Here is a 22,441-nt window from a genome sequence, read left to right on the forward strand (position 1 = left end):
TTCAGCCTTAAAAAAAGGCTATGTAAGATGAGAGATTTAATTGTTGTCAACAACTCTTTAACAGGAAGATACAGAAAAGATGAACCCAGACACTTCTCAAAGGTGTGCAGTGACAGGACAAGTGCCATCGACACAAGTTAAAACACAGGAAATTCTGATTAGGTATCAGAATATTCTTTTTCACTGTGCAGTGGTCAAATATTGGAACAGCTTGCCCAGAATAGTTATGGAATCTCTGCCCTTGACGTTTCAAGTTTGACCAGATAAGTACTTCAGCAACTTAATCTGATCTCACGTGCTTTGAATACAGGGTTGGACTAGACGACCTCCAGAGGTCCCTCCCAACCTAAATTATTCCACAATTCTATAAAAGGCCCAGACATTCACCCACCGTGTAGAATATAATGGCTCTGGTTGAGCTACTCCTCCATTTTAGCTCCGAAAAGTAGTTCAGGGGACCCCATATAAAGTCTCATTAGACCCCAGTAAAAATAGTCATTGTCTTTCAAGGGAAACAAACTGTGCCAGTCAAGTTAAGTCAATTTACAAGCAGCAACTTTCACCAGTTTACAAATTGCAGCAAAAATTATATACCTAACCTCATTGCATACTGCATACACTGAGTTGTTAATAGCCTTATATTAGCTGTAGCCTTTTAGATTCAGTCTTATCAGACACTCGAGCAAAATGCTGAAGAACATATTAAAACAGACTTACTGCAATAAAGGGGGCAGGATATTACAGTCCAACACATAGTCCCTGCACATAGTGCTGTCCCCAGCAATGTTGCCAAGAGCCCATACTGCCTGCAATGAAAAAGACAAGAGTGATTGCTTTTATTCCTACAATGCAACCAGTTTAATATATGTATTATAGTGAGATACACTCTACTCTCACTGTTAGGTCCTAGACAATATACAAAAGGGGAACACATTCTGGTTGAGAGTTATATGTACATAGTCAAGCTCACTATATTGTTCAGGAATATTTACACAGATCTAAAAGGAGTATCAAAAATGGCCAGGAGGTATGTTTGTAAAGACCTCTGCAGGCAGACATAACCTTGCTCTGCCTACAGTACGAGAGGCAAGCTTATCTCCTCCAGCTACATGCCATCTGGTTTAGAACTGGTGCAAGTCCAGATGGTTCAGAGCACAGGTCAAGCAAGCTCATATCCACCCCCCAAAATTTGTGCATAACACCCCATATTAGTATTTCCTAAGAAGCCATAGAAACAGGCATTGTTTATAATACAGTCATATTAGGAATGCTGACAGTAGTTTCATCAAGAAAGATGAAAAGCAGAATCTAAATGCAAGGTAAACCAATATTCAAAGAGTTCAAATGGGCACTGGCATATATTCTTTAAGAGAACACAATGCAAGACAGAACCAATGCTGCCTATTAGACATATGCATGACAAAATACAAGGACACGTATTTCCTCCCTCAGGCACTGGTGTTACAATAACCCCTCACTTTGAAAAACAAGAGCTAAAATACCAGAAGATAGTCAAAGAAGCATGAAATCCATCTTCTGTAATATGATAAGAACAAACAATTTCACTGTTTTTGATTTATGCATTTGGGTCGGTCTTTTTGATATTGTTGTTCACTAGTATCAGAGCTATAACTGAAAAAAAAAAAAGAGGAAGTAGTCTATACTAAGTATAGATGTCAGTTTTATGAATTGCATGTGATTTACAGATATATTTTTTCCACACAAAGCTCACATGCGCTATTTATTTTAAGTTTGCAGAGGACTAAGTGCCATACTAAACAGAGAGTGTATCTGTATGTAAAAAAGTCTACACAACCACTGGAAATACTTCCAATATTGCATGTGGCTTCAGGATAAAAGCAATCCTGTTTATCATGGACAAAAGCAGAACGCCTTCCCTTTGCTGGTAACTTTGTACAAAGATACAGCCTTGCTGTTTGAAAACCCTTACGCACTTTAGGACACTCCCAGAGTCTGTATTTCACTTATCTGTGGTCTTTGTTTCTGCCTGTATAATAATAACTATTTTTAGGGTTGACAACAGTGATAATCACTTAATCCAAGCATCTATTCTGACTCTGAATGGCAGAGTGGTTTTGCAACAGCACACCTCACATCAGAAAGTCTGCCCAGAGAAGTCAAATAGCATCTCTTCCCTGCCCTACAAAATCAAGAGCAAGAAAGCAGCAGTCTAGCTGAGTTGCTTGATATCATAGGGCCTGATAACAGAGGACCTTGCAAGAAATTCTTCACAAGCTGCAAAGAAACTAAAATATCTTTAGTAAAAATACGTAGAACTTAGTTTAACAAGGAAAGTCTTCCTTGAAGAATCATCTCAGCTCTTCAGATAAACAAGGAACATAAATCAAAACTGATTTAAATTCTTCTCATCAGACACTGCTACAAACATAATGCTTCCTCGTCCTTCCCCCAGATGACATGTAAACAGTGACATGTCTTTAGTTTTCTTGTCTGAATAACGTTCAAAGATTTCCACTGCTGTCTTCTGTTCAGTATTCAAGATGCCAATGGCTTGCTTGCCATAATAGACATTTTGACTTCATTTTAAACATCCCAAATATTTTTATCTTCTTTTCCAAACAGTTGTAGAGGTAAAAGGATATTTAATTCCAGTAAGTTTCAGAGGTATTTTATCTAATTAATAAAGAATTCAATGTCAGTACTTTTACTGGATTTCCAATAACCACATCCATACCTGAAAAGAGGGTAAAATTTTAAGAATTGTAGTCTGTATTTTTAATCAAAGATCTTAGGTAGCAAAGTTGTATGTAAACTGAAAATGCAAATGCTGCCTTGTCAATTGACATCATACATTTTTGTACATCTCTATAGATTTGCATTTATTGCCAAATGCAGGAGTAGGGATTGTTGCAGGTCTCCAAATTGTTTTTCTCATTATTAAACTCCAGTGTGTTTTGTTTTTTTTCTCCCCCCTTCTCAAGGCTAGACAATTTTTATAGTGAATTATAGTAAATTGCCAGTTTTCTAGAGTACTGTTGAGCCATATGGTACCTTCTATGCATAATCCATATGCTTTCTGACAATCTTCCATTATCCCCAGGATTCTGAAGGTTCTCAGCCATATCTATTTTGTTAGGTCTTGGGATATTTAAACCAAGTGCTAAACCAACCATCAACAGCACAGAGTCTGTGCCTCTCAGTGGAGAAGAAACATTATGAAATACAAATCAATGTTTTTTCCACCTTTGGCTGTTAACCTGAGAAATGGATCTAATGTTGGGATGAAGACTGTGAAAATTAGCTTGCATACGTATATAATTGGATTAGCGGACACAGGGAAAGATACTAGACATCCAGATTCTTAGGAGATGATTTCAACTATGCCCCAAAACAGAAAATAACCTTTCTTTCAGTGGCTGGGGTGATGGGACTTCCTCTTTACTTGCATCTCATTCACTCAGATAAAGTAGCTCATACTTGTGCCCCAACTGTTTTTTCCTGATTTTGATGACTAAGGCCTAGTCAGTAGGACTTCTGATGTATAAACCAGCAAAAAGAACTCAGATACCAGACTCGCACGTCACCTCTGTGACAAACAAACAACAGTTACCAAAAGGCACAGCAATACAACTAGTATGAAGGGGAAACATACTGAAGAAAAACAAATTGGTAGTTTTAGCTGGAAATGCAAACCTTCCCAAAGGAGAACAGGGCAGCTGGGGATCTTCCTGCCACCAGCTATCCTTCAGCTGCAGAGCACAATGACAAACGCCTGTCCTTGGGAGAGGTGTCTCAGGAGTCTTAGACTGGCAGCAATAAGGCCTTGCCTGGTTTTGAAGGAAACACCATGTTTGTTAAGGGAACCCAAGTTGACATGCGGGTTTTAAAGGGCACTCAGGGTAGAACTGCAGCAAAGACACTGCTGAAGCTACATCAACCACAAACATTTTCAAAGGGCTTTGATGGGGTCCTTCAAAAGAAATCATTTCAGTCTAGCGTTTCTAAATCTCTAAATATAATCTTTTCTTCTCAAATGGAAGAAGGTTCAGACTTATGCACCTGACTAAAAATAAAGTATACCAAAAAACAGAGAGAAAGAGCGCGTGCGAGGAGCATAGCCCAGAAGTTTTTCATAAATACTGGAGCAGTAGCTTCTGTCATAACTCATTTTCTTTGGCGGGAAAAATGGATGCCAACTGGTTTGACCATCAGTCACAGTGAATATCACAGAAAGGGTGATACACAATGCAAAGAATGAAATAGAAGAATTAAAGGATGGGAGGGTAATTGGATGTCAGTTTGCATAGCTTAATGGAAAACAGATCTTGTAAAAAGAAACAAGATATAATTTCATTAACATATGTGTGGTTTAATAAACGTAGTTATAAAGATTCCATCACGCAGACTTCTATCAAACAGCTGACTTAGTATCACACAACATTCAAATTAGCATACGCAGAAAAAACAGTGTGATATATTAGATTAAAACTCACTTATGAATTTGGAAAACAAAGGGGAGAAAATTTTGGCCAATATGGCCAAATATCATCCAATTTAGAAAATACAGCTGGAGTTGCCCAGAACCTGATCTGCTCAAAACACAGATCTAACTGCTGAAGTCACTTGCATAAATGCTGAGTTGCCCACAGCCACAAAATGAAACACAAATATTTCACATCGAGCAATCAAAAAAGCCCACAGAACTAGTATGCACTTACTGAAAGCTGGTATAAGCAAAACGCTCAGCATCAGACACTAAGTGGTAGATATATTTATCTCGGAAACCTGCAATTATCTTAATCGTAAAAATCTCTTCCTTCTTCTTCTTCACTCACTATACTGTGTTCCAACTTTAACAAACAGGGTCATAGCACAACAAATGAAAGCCTCCTTTACTACCCACTGATTTGTTACTACAGCAACAATCTGTACAAGTATTGAATGAGATGAGGCTCTTCTGGAAAAAGTATTTTATCATCGTGTACTTAATTCTACCTTGTAGTGCAGAAGCACAAGAGCCAAAACCTTTGTGCTCTTTTGCATTTTTCATTTTCTTTTAGTAGATATTAAGATGAAGGGTTTGGTTTTTTTAAAGCTGTCAGGAAAAAAAACAAAAAACAAAACAACACACAGAACTTCCTTCAAGGTGACCTGCAGCAACCCCAAAGTCAGCTGTCAGCAGGGCTGCAACCTGTATACCTGCAGCACAGAAACCTATGATGGAAAGGTGTGTATAACACTTTGCAGTAGTACATCTTCCTTCTTAAGCACCACTTACTATTCAGCAATTTGTTGCTGTCAGTTAGAGACTTGTTAATAACAGAGATCATGGATTCAACACCTGAACTGCATAGGAAAATATTTTCTGGTGGTTACAACCCAGCCAGCCTGCCTACAATCTAAATGTTAACATGTCAGCAGTTTATTAGGAGACAGAGGAGGAGGGACAGAGATAAACTACTTAACTGTGGCCCCTAAGCTCTTCTGTTAATTCACACACATCTTAAAGCTGCACAAATCATTCTAAATCAGGCTGGCTCTTCCCACACGCTGTCTGAACATCAGCAGGAATATTAACAGCCTAAGAGAAAAACAAGTTAGGCCTTGCACGGAAGATCATTAAGAGCAAAGAATGGAGTATCTCTTACCACACTCAATGCCCCAGCCGTTCTACAGAACAACATTTGGCAAGCAATGATTGAATTTTGGAAAGTAATGCCACCAAATTCAAATCCCCAAAAGCATAAACTCCAAAAAACATTTTTTATATCATATAGCTAAGTTTGGATGGATTTTCACATAGGCAGAAGATGGCATCTGTCTACCATTTTGGCAAGCTCCATACTGAATTTCTAGTTTCTACAACAACAAAAGGAGACTAATTTCCTCAAAGAAAGCTAAAAAAATTGATAAAAATAGTTTTCCTTTAATATCATTTTCTGAAGTATGGACAAAAATACTTATTTCCTTTAACACAATTTTCTGGAGCACCTGAATTCAATTTCTCTTAGAAAGCCCTTTCCAAAATAATTCAGCCCAAGGCAGGCCACTGAAAATGGAAAGATTCAGAGAACTGAGGAACTAGAAAGCTATGAGCAACTGAAAAAAACAGTGTCTTTCATGTGGAAAATGTTAGGCAACCTTAAGTACAGGTGGCACTTTCTGAGCCAGCTATAAGAGAGAAAGGCAAATTGAGAAAGGCAAATTATACAAAGCGATCCAAACGGCTTACGGGCTGGACTCTTCCGATCATGCATCTCAATACAGCCCAACACAAAGTCAGACATCTAGGAAAAGAGAATAGAGGTCACACTTACAGGATGGAGAACTGAATCCTGGAAGTCTGTGACTCTGAAAAGTGCAATGGATCATATTGGATAATCAGCTTAACCCGAGCTCACAGATTGCTTCTGTGGCAAAGAGTCCTCATACACATCTTGGATATTTATGTAGGGAAGTAACAAGTAGAAATGAAAATGAGGTATTACCTCTGCAGACAGCATGTCTGAGAGATGTTACTGGAATATCCAGTGCTTATGACTTCATTGCCACAAAAATATATTAAAAACAGAGCAACGTTCAGAAAAGGGTCACCAAAAAAAAGAGGACAAGAAATACCTTTACAATGAGAATTCAGAGTTTAATTTCATTTGATCAGGAAAAACTTACACCATGAACTATAAGTAAGCATAGGAAAAGACAGAGAGCTTGCTGAGTAGCTAATGAAACAAAAGCCATGCCTGAAACCTAAAACTACTCAAATTGGCACAGTGAAGGTACATTATTTTCAAGTTAGGATTATGAATTACTGAAAATCTGTGTGCCAACATGATCAATATTTCATCACCTGAAATCTTCAAAGCAAGATTAGATACCTTTCTATCTAGCACAAACACAACTTAGGTATCTCATGAAGAAACTACCAAGTCAAATGTTTGCTTTTTGCTTTGCACTGTGGTCCCTTTGTGCCTTAATTAATCTAATTAGTAAGGAAGGTACCAAAGTGGCATTTACAGACAAAGATCAGACCTTTATTCTTTCACTTTAGCCATGACGTTTCAAGATGTTTTCTGCAACATCCTGCAGACATATAGAAAGCTTGATTATGCTTTTGCCTCCTTTCCTCCAATTTTAGACAGCAAAGTATAACACACTCATACTTTATCTTCAGGGGAAACACGTAAGAACTTTCATTTTCTAAAGTCATTTTTTAAACAAGTCTTTTCGAATTCCTCATTAAGCAGAACAATTTTAACCCTTTACAGGCTGAAATACATTACTCCATTGGCAGTGGTTAAATATATCATTTCCAGAAAAAAGAAAATTAACACTGCAATACTTGCTCAGACATCTTAACATATATTAGGTAGGAAACAATTGTGCAAAACTGCCAAACACTATATTCCCTCTAAAGGCACAGGACTTTCTTACAGAAAGGTCTTCTTCCTTTCTGTAAAGAACCAAAACCAACACTATTCTTAATCTTTACCTGTTCCTGTACATCTTCAAACTCTGAACTGAGCAGCTCTATGAAGATGGGGACAGCTCCCGCTTGGATCACTATTCGAGTCTGAAGGGAATTTCCCGAGGCAATGTTTGTCAGCACCCAAGCAGCTTCAAACTGGAAAAGAAAATACAGAAGAAAGTTTATTGGAAATATTCTGTGCTATAGTAAAATTGAGGGAAAACTAAATGTCTTTTAAAATCAGAAAGAATTGGTGGAGGGGAAGCTTGATATACCTAATTATCTCAGACAAATTTGCAAACTAAGAGTCAGAAATGTACAATTAGAATTATCAGTATCACATGAAATCAAAATCTGCATAAATACCCTACACGAACAAAATCAGATTTGCTATGGCTTTTCAAATCTTATTTTTTTGCTGAGCAATTTTATTATTTCCAGTCTATTCCACTGCCTTTCCTCATTGGCTACACACACACACACACACACACACAAAAAAAGGAGTCCTTTCACAAGACTTTTGATACCTGCATTCACTAAGTCAGCAATGATATTCCTGAAGATGGACTGAGAACCAAAGGAGACTTTCAAGGTTGTTTGATAAAACTTGATGGATATAAAAAAATAAATACATAAATGCCATTTGAAAAAATGAGAATGAAGATTTCCCCCAAAACTTTATGATCACAATCTGGTAGAACTCTGCAACTGCAGCAAAGTATTCCTTTCTAACTCTGGTGATTAGAATTGCTGCCAAGATTTATTCATGCATCATGTTTTTATTCAAGACTGTTTAAGCTAACTTGAGATCCTGACTTAACACTTTCATCTTTTAACTGTTTTTGTATTTTTTTTTTTTTATCTCAAGTTGCTTAAGCATTAACAATTTAAGCTGAACTACAAATTTTAACACTAACTGATACAGAACTCCCCAATTTGGTAGATTTCTGCATGCTTCTGAGTCCAAAAATTGTTACATTACACTAACAAATATAAGAAGCAAACATCCAGAAGCTAGAGAACAAAAAAAGACTGTTAAAGGTGAATGAAAAGGCAAAACCAACAAGCAGTAAAAATGGAAAACTGCATGTCATTAACTTTTGACATTACTAATGATTTTTAATAAACTAATATTGATCCAGCAGTATTCCAGTGAAAACCTGATATACTTTCCAAACTAGCTGCTAATCTGAGGAGCAGCAAGGGATTATATTTAGGATTTAATGATAAAAACAACTTCCATTAAGGAGATGCACAGAATCCTATGGGCCTGAAAGAAAAACTAAACAATTAAGTGTAGGCTTGCAAGTCATGTATTTTTTAAGTACTATTAATGATTAAGACTTCAATTTTAAAAATGCAACTAATTCTGCCTTCCTGACAGAACTAAAAGAAAAATCATCTTGCAGTAGGACGTGATTGGAATAAAGGATTCCAAAATGCATTGTTTTAATACAAGACAAAGTATGGGCTGCAATAAAGCAAAAACACACAATGCCAAATTGCAAAACTTATCTTTAATGAACTAGAAGCAAAAAGTTCAAAGGCAGGGGTTAAGACCAACACAAAATGTACTTACCACCCTGTAATTTTACTTTCTCTGAAATTAGTACCTAGTTTTCTGGTACAGCGTAACAGGTTTACTAGCCATCCTCCAATCACAGAGGTGTCTTTCTTGTATTTTAGAACTTGCCCTTTAGTTTCCAATGGGTGCCAGCACAGTGAACTATTCAGAACACAGAGACTCTCACACTCTCTCCAGTCATATACCCATAATGGAGAAAAAACACTACATATACATAGATTAATTAAAATTAAGATCAAATAGCCTGGGTACTTTCCCTTGTTCAGATCCGCACTTTATTTCAACCTTTTATGAAATCAGTTCTGATACGAGCTAATCATGAGACCTCTCTACCTTTTTGCTGAAGAAGTTCCATTAAACTGAGCTCTTCCCAATGTCTAACTAGACTTACAGGAAATAAGATGATGCCCTTGTGTGAGCACCATTTAACATTTCAGATGAAAAAGTTACAGAACAGTTCGTTAGCTAAAAGTCCAGTTTTTACTAGGTATTCCATCAACAATACAGAAGAAATCTGGAGCATAAAGTCATATTAAGTTTCATTGTCACTAACACAGAAGAGTTTCCACATTCAATTCATCATACAAGTAGTTGCAGTATGGAAAGAGAAAAATCTGTGGTGTCTCCAAAATGAGTTGAAAATCCCTTCCTTCTGCAACCAGAGTAGAGTCAGGAATACCCAGAATGGATAGCCCAAAGTCTGTGTGCTTGTGGTAAAAACACTCTTGGAAACAAGGACCAACCCCCCCCCCACCCCCCCAAAAAAAAAAAAAAAGTTAAGGTGAGGCTAAGAGAAGCTTCCTAACTCTGATCACAGCAAAAACCTAAACCTACCTGCAGACCCTGAACTGCCGAGCAGGGACACATTTGTTAACTAGTGAAAGTTAACTAGTTAGAATGGACTATCAAGGGCAAGATACCCTAGTAAAGAAAATTAACAAGTTGGAATGGACTATCAAGAACAATGTACCCTGGTTTATATTTTCACTGCTTCCTTACAAACTATTTAGGACAAGCTTATAAATTTCAACTTAGACTATTTCTTCTTTTCATGTAAAAATTAACATAGCACATACCAGTAAAGCCATGAGAATTCGATTCAACCTATGATTGCATTTAAACTTTTTTTTTTTAACTGCAAATGTATCTACATTTGATGTAGATGCCATTCTTCTTTTTCCTTCCTATTCAAATATATTATTCAAATATATCCTTCAAACATTACCAGCTTCATTGTTGCCCTCTATCTTTCTGTCTTAGGGCTTCCATACTAGAGGTCCAGTGAATAAAAAAGGAATTCAACTTTTCTGATAAACAGATAGCTTAACTTTCCATTGGAGTTGCAAACAAAAAAGCAGGCTTAAATCTGATACGTGCTCCTCTTCTTAGTTACACTCCATAAGTTCCTCAATAGCGGCTTACAGACCTTTGGAACTCTGCTGGTCTCAAGTTGAAAACTAATTCCTATAAATGATACATTTTCTCTACTATACAAGAAAAAAAAAATTGCATACATCCACCCACCAAAATTTGGACTTCACAAGGCACTAACAAATTCTTTGCCTTATGCATTTTGACAGAGCATTGATTCTAACATAATATATTGTACTAAAATAGTTGTCAGCTGTTGACATTTTTTCTTTTATTACAAGATTAATTTCCTTCCAATTCAGCATTTTCTACTAGCCCAGAAAAAAAAAATACTGACCAGAAAAAACAGTAGCTAGAAATCAGACGAAGTCCCAAGAAGTAAGTCAAAAATAAAACAAATTAACCACCGTTGTAGCAAATGCAATGAAGCTTTTCAAAAGAAAGCAAAAAAGCTTCATGGTTTCCACCTTTATCATTATCGATGTTATCTAAGTTGCAATTCTAAACTTTTTAGACTTTAAATTTTTAATTTGTCATAATTCTAAAGACTTAAAACTGTCTTCCATTAGTTTAAAAAAGACAAACAGTACAGTTTAGTTTAACACCTTTCATCTTTTGAGGCCCACACTTCAAACTCTGTTTTTGTCACATGAGAAATTCAGTTTAAAGACTCCATCTTTATCACATCACACAATATCACTCAATAAAACTCAGCATTCTCTCTCCTGTTCCCATCAGAGGCCTAGAAATGGAATTGCTAGAAAGCCTGAAAATAAAATAGCTTTGTTATCCTCAATACGAAAAACAGAGAGTACATCTAATCTGATGAAACTGATATTTTCTACCTAATTTGCATCACCAAATTTCTTCATAATATAGAAAGATAAATAGATTTACATTTGTATACCTGTAATGTACAGTTTTCTTTTCGTTTGAGGAACTCCACAAACCTGGCCACAACCCCTGGTGTGCTTATGACTTCATCTATTGGGGGATTTGGTTCTATTTAAAATAAAACACAAAGTTAGATACATTAAATTCTTCATAGGGAATTTCCAAATTACTGCACCACAATAATATCCAAGAATATGCTGACTTCTCCTTTCTGAGAGTGTGTTCTTTTACTGAAATACTGCTTTACCTATACTAAAAGGCAATGGATTCATATCCATCATCAAAAGAATACTCCAGCTTGAGTTTCAGGTTAACGAGATGACATGATTCAAAACACTAACACACTCATTAATCAAGCAGACCAATTTCGAAGCAGTGCTTCTGCAGAGTCACTCTGGCACACAAGTGCAGAGCTGAAAGCAGTACATTTGAACCCTAGAAATGTTGACTACAACACTCAAACTTGCATTACAGAGCAGAGATAACATCCACATCACTTAATTTTATAGTTTTCCAGACCAACACCTAGCTGACATTTTACAGAACCGAGAAGCAGAACTTCATCCAGCAATTTCTGTATGAACCACGATCTTTATTCCTGTTAAAGTCAAAGCATAAGCCAGGGGCCCTTCTACATTTTTCTCCAAGTAGTTTCAGCACTTACCTTTGGAGAGAAGCTTTCGAAATTTCTGGGTGGCTGAAAGCTGCTGTTCTGGGCTATTGGAGAAAATCATCTCAATCATATCAGAGGTGATGACAGCACTCTAGGATTTGTGTAGGCAAGAGAGAGAAAGAGAGAGAGGGGGAGAAGGACAAGAAAATCTTGGATTAATGGGAAAAGGTTACAATATTTGCTAAATTATGATATAAGGTTTACCTCTTATTGAGTAAAAACCTAAATAAGAACCAGTCTGGACAATAATGATCGCCATAAAATAATCATCATATAAGGGAACACATATAAGCAGAATGCATTGTTACATGGAGTCTTTCTTCTCTGGAAGCCAAAATTCAAATTTTACTTAAGCTATTCCACAAAAATTAACAATTGCTCTTCAGAATCTCACAGGTATTCTCTCCCCTTTTTTCCTTCCCCCTCCCCCAAAACAACTATATAAATGTCAGTTTTAACAAAAGGTTAAATTGAAATAGCAATTGCTGTTATGCAAGAACATTTCTGATTATGCTATTGTTTAGATTTTTGCAATATGTACATTTTGAGTTATTCTCTTACACCAAAATGTACAGGAACTCTCATTTTTAGAAGGTCTGATAAACCTCATGACAGACATCACAATCAAACATATCAGAGTATTAAGCTTTCCACAATACTGATGGTATTTCCACCAATACAGTTAAGCTAAATCAGTGGCCTTTCTTATGCCAGGTAAAACATGACACTTTGTTCATCACATGTAAATCCGTGGAAAGAGAAACACAGGGTTAGCTGGATATTTTTCTTTCATTACATGATTTTCTGATCCAAATCCAAGAGAGAGTTAGATGACAGCGGTGAAAATACTTAATCTTAGTCTGTATTTGTGATCCCAGTGACAGAACACAAAGAGTCTAGATTTTGTCACAGGAGGCAGTTTGCAGCTATAAGGGAACCAAAAAATGCAATACTTCTTAAATCTTTCAGTTCCAACTGTTAAGACCCTGAAATTAATAGCATTTAAAATAGTAGTGTGTGTAATGGTAGTACCTATCCCAATTACATAGGCTCCCTTCCTTACTTTTTTACCACCAACTCTTTCACACAAGCTGGTATTTATGACTTGTCTGATGTTTAAAGACAAGTTTGAAGAGTAAAACAGTATGTTCCATCAGGGATCTACCACATTGTTTATAGGCATTTCTGTCTCTCAGTAATTTTCAAGGCTGGTCTAACAACAGACAAAACTAAAACCAGCCTCATTTCTATTAAAACATAATTTGGATATTCTGAATATAGATGCAAGAGTGAAGATTAACAGACAGTCTTTAGGACTCAGTGAGGACTGCATTTTTCTTCATCCTCTCTTACAGCTTGAAACCCCTACCATTTTTCTTTCCAGGGAGAAGACTGCGGTAAAGAAATGGGAAAAAGCAGAAAAGCCTAATTTCTACTAAGATAAGGCTTTTCTGTAGGGTAAAGTTCCAGGTTGGAACAGAGTTCAAGGACACATGCAGATAGCTAAGCAGATCTAGCTATGTTTTCAAAACCCTACTTTAAAATTGTGCCATTTGAAAGTTTCCTAACACAGATTTCCATCCCTTTTTACTTTGTAAATTGCAAAAACACATTGCACGCTCTGCATTTTCATGTTTCAAGTGCTATGAATTTCAGATTAAAAAAAAAAACAAAAACCAAGCAACCAGCTCTGGGCAACAGTTGATAAAATTACCTAGGACAGTCAACATCAAGAACAAGTAGTAATCAGGGTGATTGTAACAATGATATTTTAACTTAATTTTCTTGAAAGTATACACACTGAGCAACCACTCACTCTGTTCCTAACATTTCTCTCTCATGTAATCTGTTCCAGGTCACTATTGCTGATACAGGTATTTAAGAGCTGTCCATAAGCTCTTTGAATGTCTTTTTCCACATTCTTCTGGAATGCCGTTCCTCTTAAGCCACTGCATAAACTGTGTGCTCCGTTTCAACAAATCCCATATTCCTTTCTCAACACTTACAGAAGTCATCTCCATATTGTTCATCTGAGCCTCATGGAAGCCACCATCTGACATTACTTCCTCCTCTGCTTCTTCCTCAGCTGTTGCAACATTTCGGCGTTTAAACAACTAGAGAGAGGAAAAAATATTTAATAAAAGCAGTACCAAACTGACAGTCAATATGTACACAACATGTCATATTAGGCTGCAATAAAAATGACATATAGTATCATCTAAAGGAGGCAAGTATGCTGGCACCGGGTCTCTGTTGGACTCATAAATCAAGTCAATGGACACAACAGAATAGAATACTGGTTCCCAAAATTTCTGAAAAATCCTCACTGATATTCCCTTTTCTTCTTCACTGTCCTCCTCCATCTACCTGCTACTTCCAGCTTCTAGATGATTGCTTTCTTGTCCTCTTACCAAAGACTGGGAGAGGATGCTGGGATTCAAAAACCTGAAAAATTGCTGTGTATAACAGATTTCTGTGGAACAGTTGCTGCGACTTGGGTAACTGAGCTACTGTGGGGAAGAGAGGGCTTTAGAGGATGATCACTTGGGACTGGACTGCGGAAATGATATTGGGATGAGGAGAATTTGGTTGCTAATCAAGCAAAGGAGATGGTCAGTTTGAGATATCATGGGGAGAGCTAGAGACACCACAGCTGCTACTCTTCCCCCTTTAACCCAGCTCTCTCACTGGAAGAAACATTAGCAATGACAAGGTGGGTTTGGGGGTGCTGCTCAAACTGTTCCCTGATGAGTTCAGAAAACAAAGCTCCAGCATTGAGACATGTCGGATTTGCACCACTACAGTGGACAGACAAGACAGAGACCTGTTACTAGGAGGCCATTGTGTGATGTGCCAACCCAAACTTCATAAACATTGTACTTGGGCACAATCTTAAGCCAAAATTTATAGGTTTTCAGATTATGTGAAAATATGGAGGCTTGGGGTCACTTTCTGATTTTGTGTGTGTGCTTTTGTTCTCTTCCTTTTTAACGGGGTAGTTTAAGCACACTTCCATAAAAGGTTGAAAGTCTTCCCCTGCAGAGGCTGAAAAGGCAAAAACAATAAGACAACAAAATGAAGTATATATGAAAATAAAAGAATCAGAACACGAAACTGCAAATGCAAATGAAAACAAGTCAAAGAGTAAAATTTCTTCACATGATTATCTAAAACAAGGTTCTAACTAGCAGCTGTAATGGCAAACCTGGCATTCTTGATGGCAGTCAACCAGAGTCAACCATTGAGTCAACCAGTGACCACCCCCACGACCTATGTGCCAAATACATAAAAGAGAAGTACCTGCAGGCATGTTCAGTCTGAAATGGCTGCAGTGGTAAAAGAGCAAAAGGAAATACTTTGCTTGCAGCTTCTGTTCCATTGTTAGTCCAGATAGGATTAACAGTTTTCCTTAAGAAAAGGAAGTAGTATTACCTACTTTATTTAGTCAACTTGCAGTAATCTGGTCCTGAGGAGGTCAGATGCAAAGATAAGACGGATTTCTAAAATGACCTATCATTTTTCTAATTTAATAGCAGCTTTACAGATAACATCAGTGATGTTGTTCTGTGGTATCAGTGACCTGAAAATGCTGCCTGCTGTTCCTGATCAAAATCAGCAAGAAATACTGTAATCCATTCTCAGAACTCTCCACGGACTACAGACTTTCCTTGAAAGCATCTGGTATTGACACTGTAAAAAGGATATTAAAATATACTGAAGATTTAACCTACCATTCTAAACCCCAAACCCTACTATCTTTGTTCGAAATCCAGAAACCAGAATATGAGTGAAAAAGGCCTCATTATAACTTTACTTGGATCTGAACCAACCTCTTAAGGTTTCCAATGAACACAACTAAGAACAAATGGAACAACTTCTCAGAGCTACCTCTTTTTAATTGAAAGATGGTTTTCATCACCTCTTGTCACTGCTGCTATTTCTCCATTTAACTCTGGCACCTGCCATTTTGGAATTTGAAGTATTAACTACTAACAAGACACGAACAGTAAGGGAAGCTTTGTTTCCAAGAGTTTTTCTCAATCATCATGCTGTACAACATATACTAAATCCACTACTCAAGGTATTGCCTTATGGGTATGGACAGAGCATGAACTTCCATAAATTCATAAATGAACTGGAACTCTGAGAAAGAAAACTGAGAATAATCAGATCAATGATCTATTTCTTCCCTCAAGGAAATCTTTCCTACAATCTATAAGGACATGGTCAGACCTTCTCCTTCTCCTATTCTAGCTGCAATGTTTCCTGCCATTTCACCTTAGCTTACTACTCTCTAAAAAGAGATTAGAGCCACCACAACTCAGCTAGCAAAATGGAACAGAAATTCCTCAATCACCTTCAGTGTAAGGTTAGCCAATTTAGTTCAAATTACCTTCATTGCTGAGCTGCTCCAGCTGATCTTACACTTGAGAATGAGCTCACTAAGTTTTGTACTACCCGCAGATTAGGTAGTAAAGACTGCAAGTGACTTCTATTTCTGACTGTGCATGAATCTGGCAGGGTAGGAACAAGAAAGAAGTGGCTTCGGAGAGACAAAAAAGAGCTAGGGACATATTTTTGCAAGATGAAATTCATTTCAGGACTAGTTACAGTTATCACAGCTGTAGTACAGTACCTGCTCCTCTCTCTTTTGCTTCCGCAGCTGAAGACCCTCTTCCTCCCGCCTGCGACGCATTTCGTCAGGGTTTAGAGATTTGTTCTTGTAGCTCTTCAGGCGGAAGTTCTCTTTTCCTGAGGTTGTCATGATTCCTTTACAATGCAATTAAAAAGGGAACACGTCAAAATACAATTACGCAGCAACATATCGTTTTGTTCTGTCTGTATCTCTTAATCCCTGGTAGACGTGCACCTCCGGTCACTGCCTCTCTATATCCTATCACCTAACTTCTAGCAACTTAGAAGGTATAAAGTAAAACTTCACAGAGTTGAACTGCCACTTCAGAGAGCCAGCTTTTTATGTCAGAACAGCAAACGTATATTTTATTCTTCGAGGCCGCAAGGCATGAATAAATGATACATTTTTTAAGAAAGAACTGAGATGTACACGGTAGAGGACACAGTCTGGGCTAAGAAGAAAGCTACACTAATAAATCTTAATACTTTTCCATGTGGGAAGTTAAACAAACTAACTAAACTCTCCTGTCTTCACTCAGAAGTGAACTGGTCTTAGTTCATTTTAGTTCATTCTTAGTCTTTAGTTCATTTTAGCTTACTCCCCGTGATGGACTGCAGATCAGGTCTCTACCTTCAGTGCTCCGCCCTGCACCGCTTCTATCCCTACATCTCCCTTTAATTTGCAAAAAAGGTTGGGAACAGAATTCTAAAATGACTCACTATTACCATGCATCTTCATACAGATGCAGAATTGTTAATATATTACCAATATCTGCAGCTCTATAATACAAAATTTAGCAGACTACGCTATATATAAAACTACTCCACAGGGCTTTTAAAAGCTTCTTGCAAACATCCTAACTTCTTGTATTAAATATGCTACCTACATCAAATTCTATAAGCACAGAATCACCAGGTGACAAATGACCCCTGTGCACTTTTTACTTTAAAATGGAGCAACACAAATGTATACAGACTCTAAACAGCTAGGATTTTCATCTCAAAGCACACCAAATGTAATCAAGTCTACTCTGACCTCTTCTTTGAATTAGCACAAAGAGTTTTAAGAGATTAAAAAAAGAGGATACGGAAATGTGCTTCTCATTAGAACCTCTTTTTAAGTTGCTGATACCTGACATCCACATATAGAAATTCTGACGATCAGACTACACTTTCGCAGAAGTCATATTTCAGGCTTCACTTCAAGTTAAAACTTGGCCACCAGAACATGGTTTAAAACTGTTAAGGGTCACAAAACTACTGTATTCAAGGTCAATCAGTCACACATTGCACTGAATGCAGCACAAAAACGTGAACATACAGATAAGTAATTTAGCAGCCTAATCATGCTCTAAAGGCTCTTCCTAAAGAGCCTTTTTAAAGGTTTTTTTTAATAAAGGTTCTACAAAAAGATCCTCTGGAAACTCCAGAAGTTTCCTACATAATTCTTAACAACCTAAAAATTATGTTCTTCATGTATTTAGGAGTCTGAGCTTTAAATTTTCATATTTCTTGCAATATGCTTGGAAATAACATTCTCCCCCCATTTTAGTTTATAAATGACTATTACCTGTATATTAAAAGGAAGAAATATTTGGAGAAGCCCTGGATTTTATCCATAAAAAGAAGCTGAGCCTAACAAATACTCAGACTGCTTATGGAATTTCTTCTATTTCTAAAATGTTCTGAAATAAATACTAAATATATTTTAGAGTTAAGAAAATGAACTCAAACACCAGATGGATAACCATGAGCTAAAAGGGTATGTCTAAAAAGAAAATAGTTTTTTTCATAAACTTTCTTTAAATCAGGCAAATGAAGTATATCAGGTCGCTCAGCAGTTGTATACAACTGCTATTAAATGGTAGTCATTTTGTCAACTGTGCAAATAGAAGGTATTAGCTTAATATTTTTAAGGGATTCTTGATATCTCCCATCATCTATCTTCGTGCACCTCAAGCAAACATGTATTTTCCAGCTCACACTCCTGCTCTTCTCAGTCATGTCCACCTCCGCAGTGAACTCACATGACCACACTAACAAGTGATATGACGTTCACTGAGGAACTTAAATCTTCTTCCCTAAATTTATTTGGTAGCAAGATTTATCTATTTGTTCTTTTGCCAGAAAAGTCTTTGAAACAGCTCTCCTCCCCCACTCCTCTGTTACTTCCCTCCAAGCTCCTCAACAAAAGTTTTTTCCTTCTCTCACCTTTAATTTGGCCTAGAAAAAGTCAAGCTTTTCTAGTCTTTTCTAGTTAAATATGCTTTCCATGCTTTTGATCACACTAGCAGCTCTTCTTTGCATCTGCTCAATCTACCCTTGAACATGAATAACCACAGACATACATAATACTTCAGATAAGATCTCAAGGTCTCAGGTGACATTATTAAAAATTCTTCATTTTTACCTGAAACATCTTTTCTCAAACTCGCAGGATAACATTTGTCTTTGTTTAGAATTTCAGAACTTTGATAGCTCATTTTAAAATCTGGTCATTTTAAATCTGTACTTTCAATCCCTGAAATTTTTCAGCTTAAAGAAATTTTTGACAGTGAACATCTACATTTTTTATTATTTTCACATCATTTCTATTCTGTGACCCTTCCAGTATGGTGTTCCAATGTTCCTAATTGTCAGTGACACCATGCAACTTCATCAGCAGCAAGTTTCCCTAGCATATTCTTCCTTATTGTACTCATTTATCCAGTTTCCCTCATCTCACAACTTAAGTGTATTAATTTCTTTCAGTTTTGCTTCTGTCTTTAAAGTAATAATTTTCATTTTCATCTTCTAGCTCTATTAGCCCCCTCCTGCTGTGTTTCATATCACCACCTCTATTGAAAATATAAGCACAGTATTTATTAATTTCTTATTTGGATTCTGTAACTTTACCTTAAACCCTCTCCATATTTGCTCCACACTTTCTCATTCTCTTTATTTTTATAACTTAATTATCTTTATTTGGTGTCAGACCCTTTACAAGCTTTAGCTGCAACTTTTGGCATGCTTATTTCTGACTTTCAAGACAGCTCACTCTGCTGACTAACCCTCTCTTCTATTTTCTGAGCAGTCTGCACACATAAAAACCTCTTGAGATAGTGTAATGTGTTTTACCTGGGAGTAAAGCCTTCCTACAAACTCCTACCACCAAATGCCTGGAGAGATGAAGTTTCTTCTATTAAAGGTGGAAAAATTAAGCTTCCTTCCTTATTCAAGAAATTAACGAATTCCACTAGTAATGACTTCAAGAATTTATTTCATAATAGTCTCTCACTAGAAGTAAATAAACAAAATCCTAACACATATCCATTTTATATATATTCCTATCTAAACTGTGCAATCCAAAGTTATTTTTTATAAAAGCAGCTTTTATAATATCCTCAGTACCTGCTAAAATCAAATCTAAAATAGCACCGTTCTTTTACTTTTTCTCTGACTACTAGTAAGAAATTCTATGACCACACCCAGGATTTTATCTAGCCCACATCTACTGATAGCACCACTACAGCTATTCAGTGTGATGACACAAATTATTTCTTTATCACTGGGAATGAAATAGTCCTAAGTTAGTTGATTCGGTCATCCATAATTGCTTTCTATAAATCTTCCTTTCCACTTTTCAGGATGTAGTCTTTCCCCTAAGACAAAATCAAAGGGGCATAACAACTTCAAACTGGCCCTTCCACTTGTCTTAAGCAGCTTTATTGTGGCTTAACTGGTAACAGTCACTTTGAATTCACCCAGAATAATTTTTTCAGAGCAAATACCAAGCCCTAGATCTTTTTTGCACTATCAAAATTAATGCTACTTATGGCAAAAATCTGTGGTGGTTGTCATGGAAATGTTCTACCAATCTTTTCTTTCCTAAAGATAGCATAGTATTTTCCATATTTTTGGATATTCCCTTCTATAGTTAAAAATCTCTGGTGACCTAATGAGCAGTTTACATGGTGTATTCTTGGGATTTTTATGCAGCACCACTCAAACCTCTTATGACACTCTCTCCCCCTCAATCTGGCAGTCCTGAAAAAAAATTATCTTTATCCAACAGAAAAACAGCATCCATTCTTGACTGTCTACATTCACTAAAGAAATGATGACCCTCAAATTTTCAGCTGATCAAGACAGTTCCCCTATCCAAAAGTGTAGATGATTTAAACTCAGATTTCTAGGAAAAAGGGAAAAGTACTGCACATCTGAAGTGGTCAGTGTGCATTTCTTCTTGCTGACCAACTCAAAGAATTTCAGAAACAGTGTGAAATGCAGAATCACTTACTGTGATCACCTACATTGTCCAAGCAATCATCTAGATCAGGATAAAAATGAACTCTTTGCCTTCTTAAATCAGATATCACTATCACTAAGCTTAAGGACTTTGCTGGAAGAAATGGCATGTGACTAATACTCTTGCTCATTCTACACATCAGAGGTATCCAGATGTAAAAATACAGGCCTCACAAATCAAGATTTATAAAATAGCATATACAACCCAAAAAGATGACTGAAGATAAGATTACCAAACATATTGCTGATATCAAAGATGGTTAGAGACCAAATTTTCTTCTTTGGAATTAAGAGTGGAAATAAGAGAAAAAGTATATTTCAGAACTGTAAAGCTGTACAAGGAATTCTACCTTCTAATTCAAATAAACTGGAAGAGAAAGACTTGAAAAGGAAGGCGGACAAGAATGTTGAAGAGAAACATTATAAGCTGATTAACAAAAGAAGTTATCTTGAAGATTGATATTCCAAGATCTACGTTTCTACAGTCTACGTTTCCTAAATGACAGTTGTTAGAAGGAAAGAATTCACTGGAGGCCCAGCTGTGAGCTCTATTTTACTGTCAAACTGCTCTCTCTCTCTCCTTCAGACTGCCTCCAAAGAGACAGTGAAGAGCCAGAACAGGCACTGTCAATCCTGAAAGAACAATCAGTATTGGAAATGACCCTATCAGAACTGAACTCCAAAAAGTGTGAAAAGAAGCTCGAATTATTCAAGGTAAGAAATGCTTCAACCATGCTACAAAACTGTGTAACTGCTACAAAACCTTTACCTCCAAAGATCTTTACTTATAGCTTGGCTCTGCCTTAGGCCTTTAGACCCTTTGGAGAATTAAAGTTTCCTTATGATCATAGTTCTTAACATCATGTCAAACACCTACAGCACAGCCCAGACAGATGTTCTACCAATTCACTGGCCTCTGGAAACAGGATGTGTCATCTTCTGATGCTCTTAGTGAGAAACTGAAAAACCTATCCCAATTTAAACAACTGTACTCTGAAAGCAGCACTGGGTCATTCATTACTCTCATCAAAGGCAATGGGTTCAGGATGCTAACAGAAGAATTTAGACCTTGTGGCAATAGACTCTCAGCTTTCTTGGAAGTGACAGACGACTAAGGGTCCTGATAGTAATACCAGGAAGAATATATGTTGTACACTGACAAAAATATCATCTAGGGATTAATGCTGTTTCCCTGGAAAATCTCCAAAGGTAATTGCTATCATCCCAGAGAGACCAAAAAACATCCACCAAGTCTCTACACTTTTTATAATATAACCTGAGTAAAAAAGAAAATGCATAAAATCAGCAGACTGATGAATCTCTTCATTGTCACCTCCTGTTGATTGAAAAACTGACTCAACAAGATAAACATTTTGGTGACACTGAATCTGCTTCTTTTGCAAAAGTATTTGACAAAGCATAATGGATCCCTGAGGTCAATGGGAGTTCAATAGGAATTCAGCGGGAGTGCTCATCAGTAGAAACACCCATATCACTTGAGGGACAGGGGTATTATTTGCTATTTTCCGAAGTCTTCAGACTATTGCAC

The 22,441-nt window shown here is 36.9% G+C and overlaps 1 protein-coding gene across 8 annotated transcripts in view; it reads right to left on the reverse strand.

Moving 5' to 3' along the window:
- KPNA1 (karyopherin subunit alpha 1) overlaps positions 1-22,441 on the reverse strand; it is a 56,341-nt gene that overhangs the window by 26,863 nt on the left and 7,037 nt on the right. For 6 of the 8 annotated variants that reach the window (XM_067302648.1, XM_067302611.1, XM_067302621.1 and 3 more), the window contains 6 exons: positions 16,607-16,740; positions 13,977-14,084; positions 11,962-12,061; positions 11,311-11,405; positions 7,472-7,603; positions 718-806 (listed from right to left, as the gene is read on the reverse strand). In XM_067302648.1, coding sequence (XP_067158749.1) covers positions 718-806; positions 7,472-7,603; positions 11,311-11,405; positions 11,962-12,061; positions 13,977-14,084; positions 16,607-16,735 — 653 coding nt within the window. In that variant the 5' untranslated portion in view covers positions 16,736-16,740. Of the gene's footprint in view, positions 1-717; positions 807-7,471; positions 7,604-11,310; positions 11,406-11,961; positions 12,062-13,786; positions 13,913-13,976; positions 14,085-14,794; positions 14,883-16,606; positions 16,741-22,441 lie in introns of those variants that run through there. The other 2 variants (XM_067302655.1, XM_067302665.1) reach the window with 2 other exon arrangements.

The sequence above is a fragment of the Apteryx mantelli genome, chromosome 1 (assembly GCF_036417845.1).
Source record: "Apteryx mantelli isolate bAptMan1 chromosome 1, bAptMan1.hap1, whole genome shotgun sequence".
NCBI lineage: Eukaryota > Metazoa > Chordata > Aves > Apterygiformes > Apterygidae > Apteryx > Apteryx mantelli.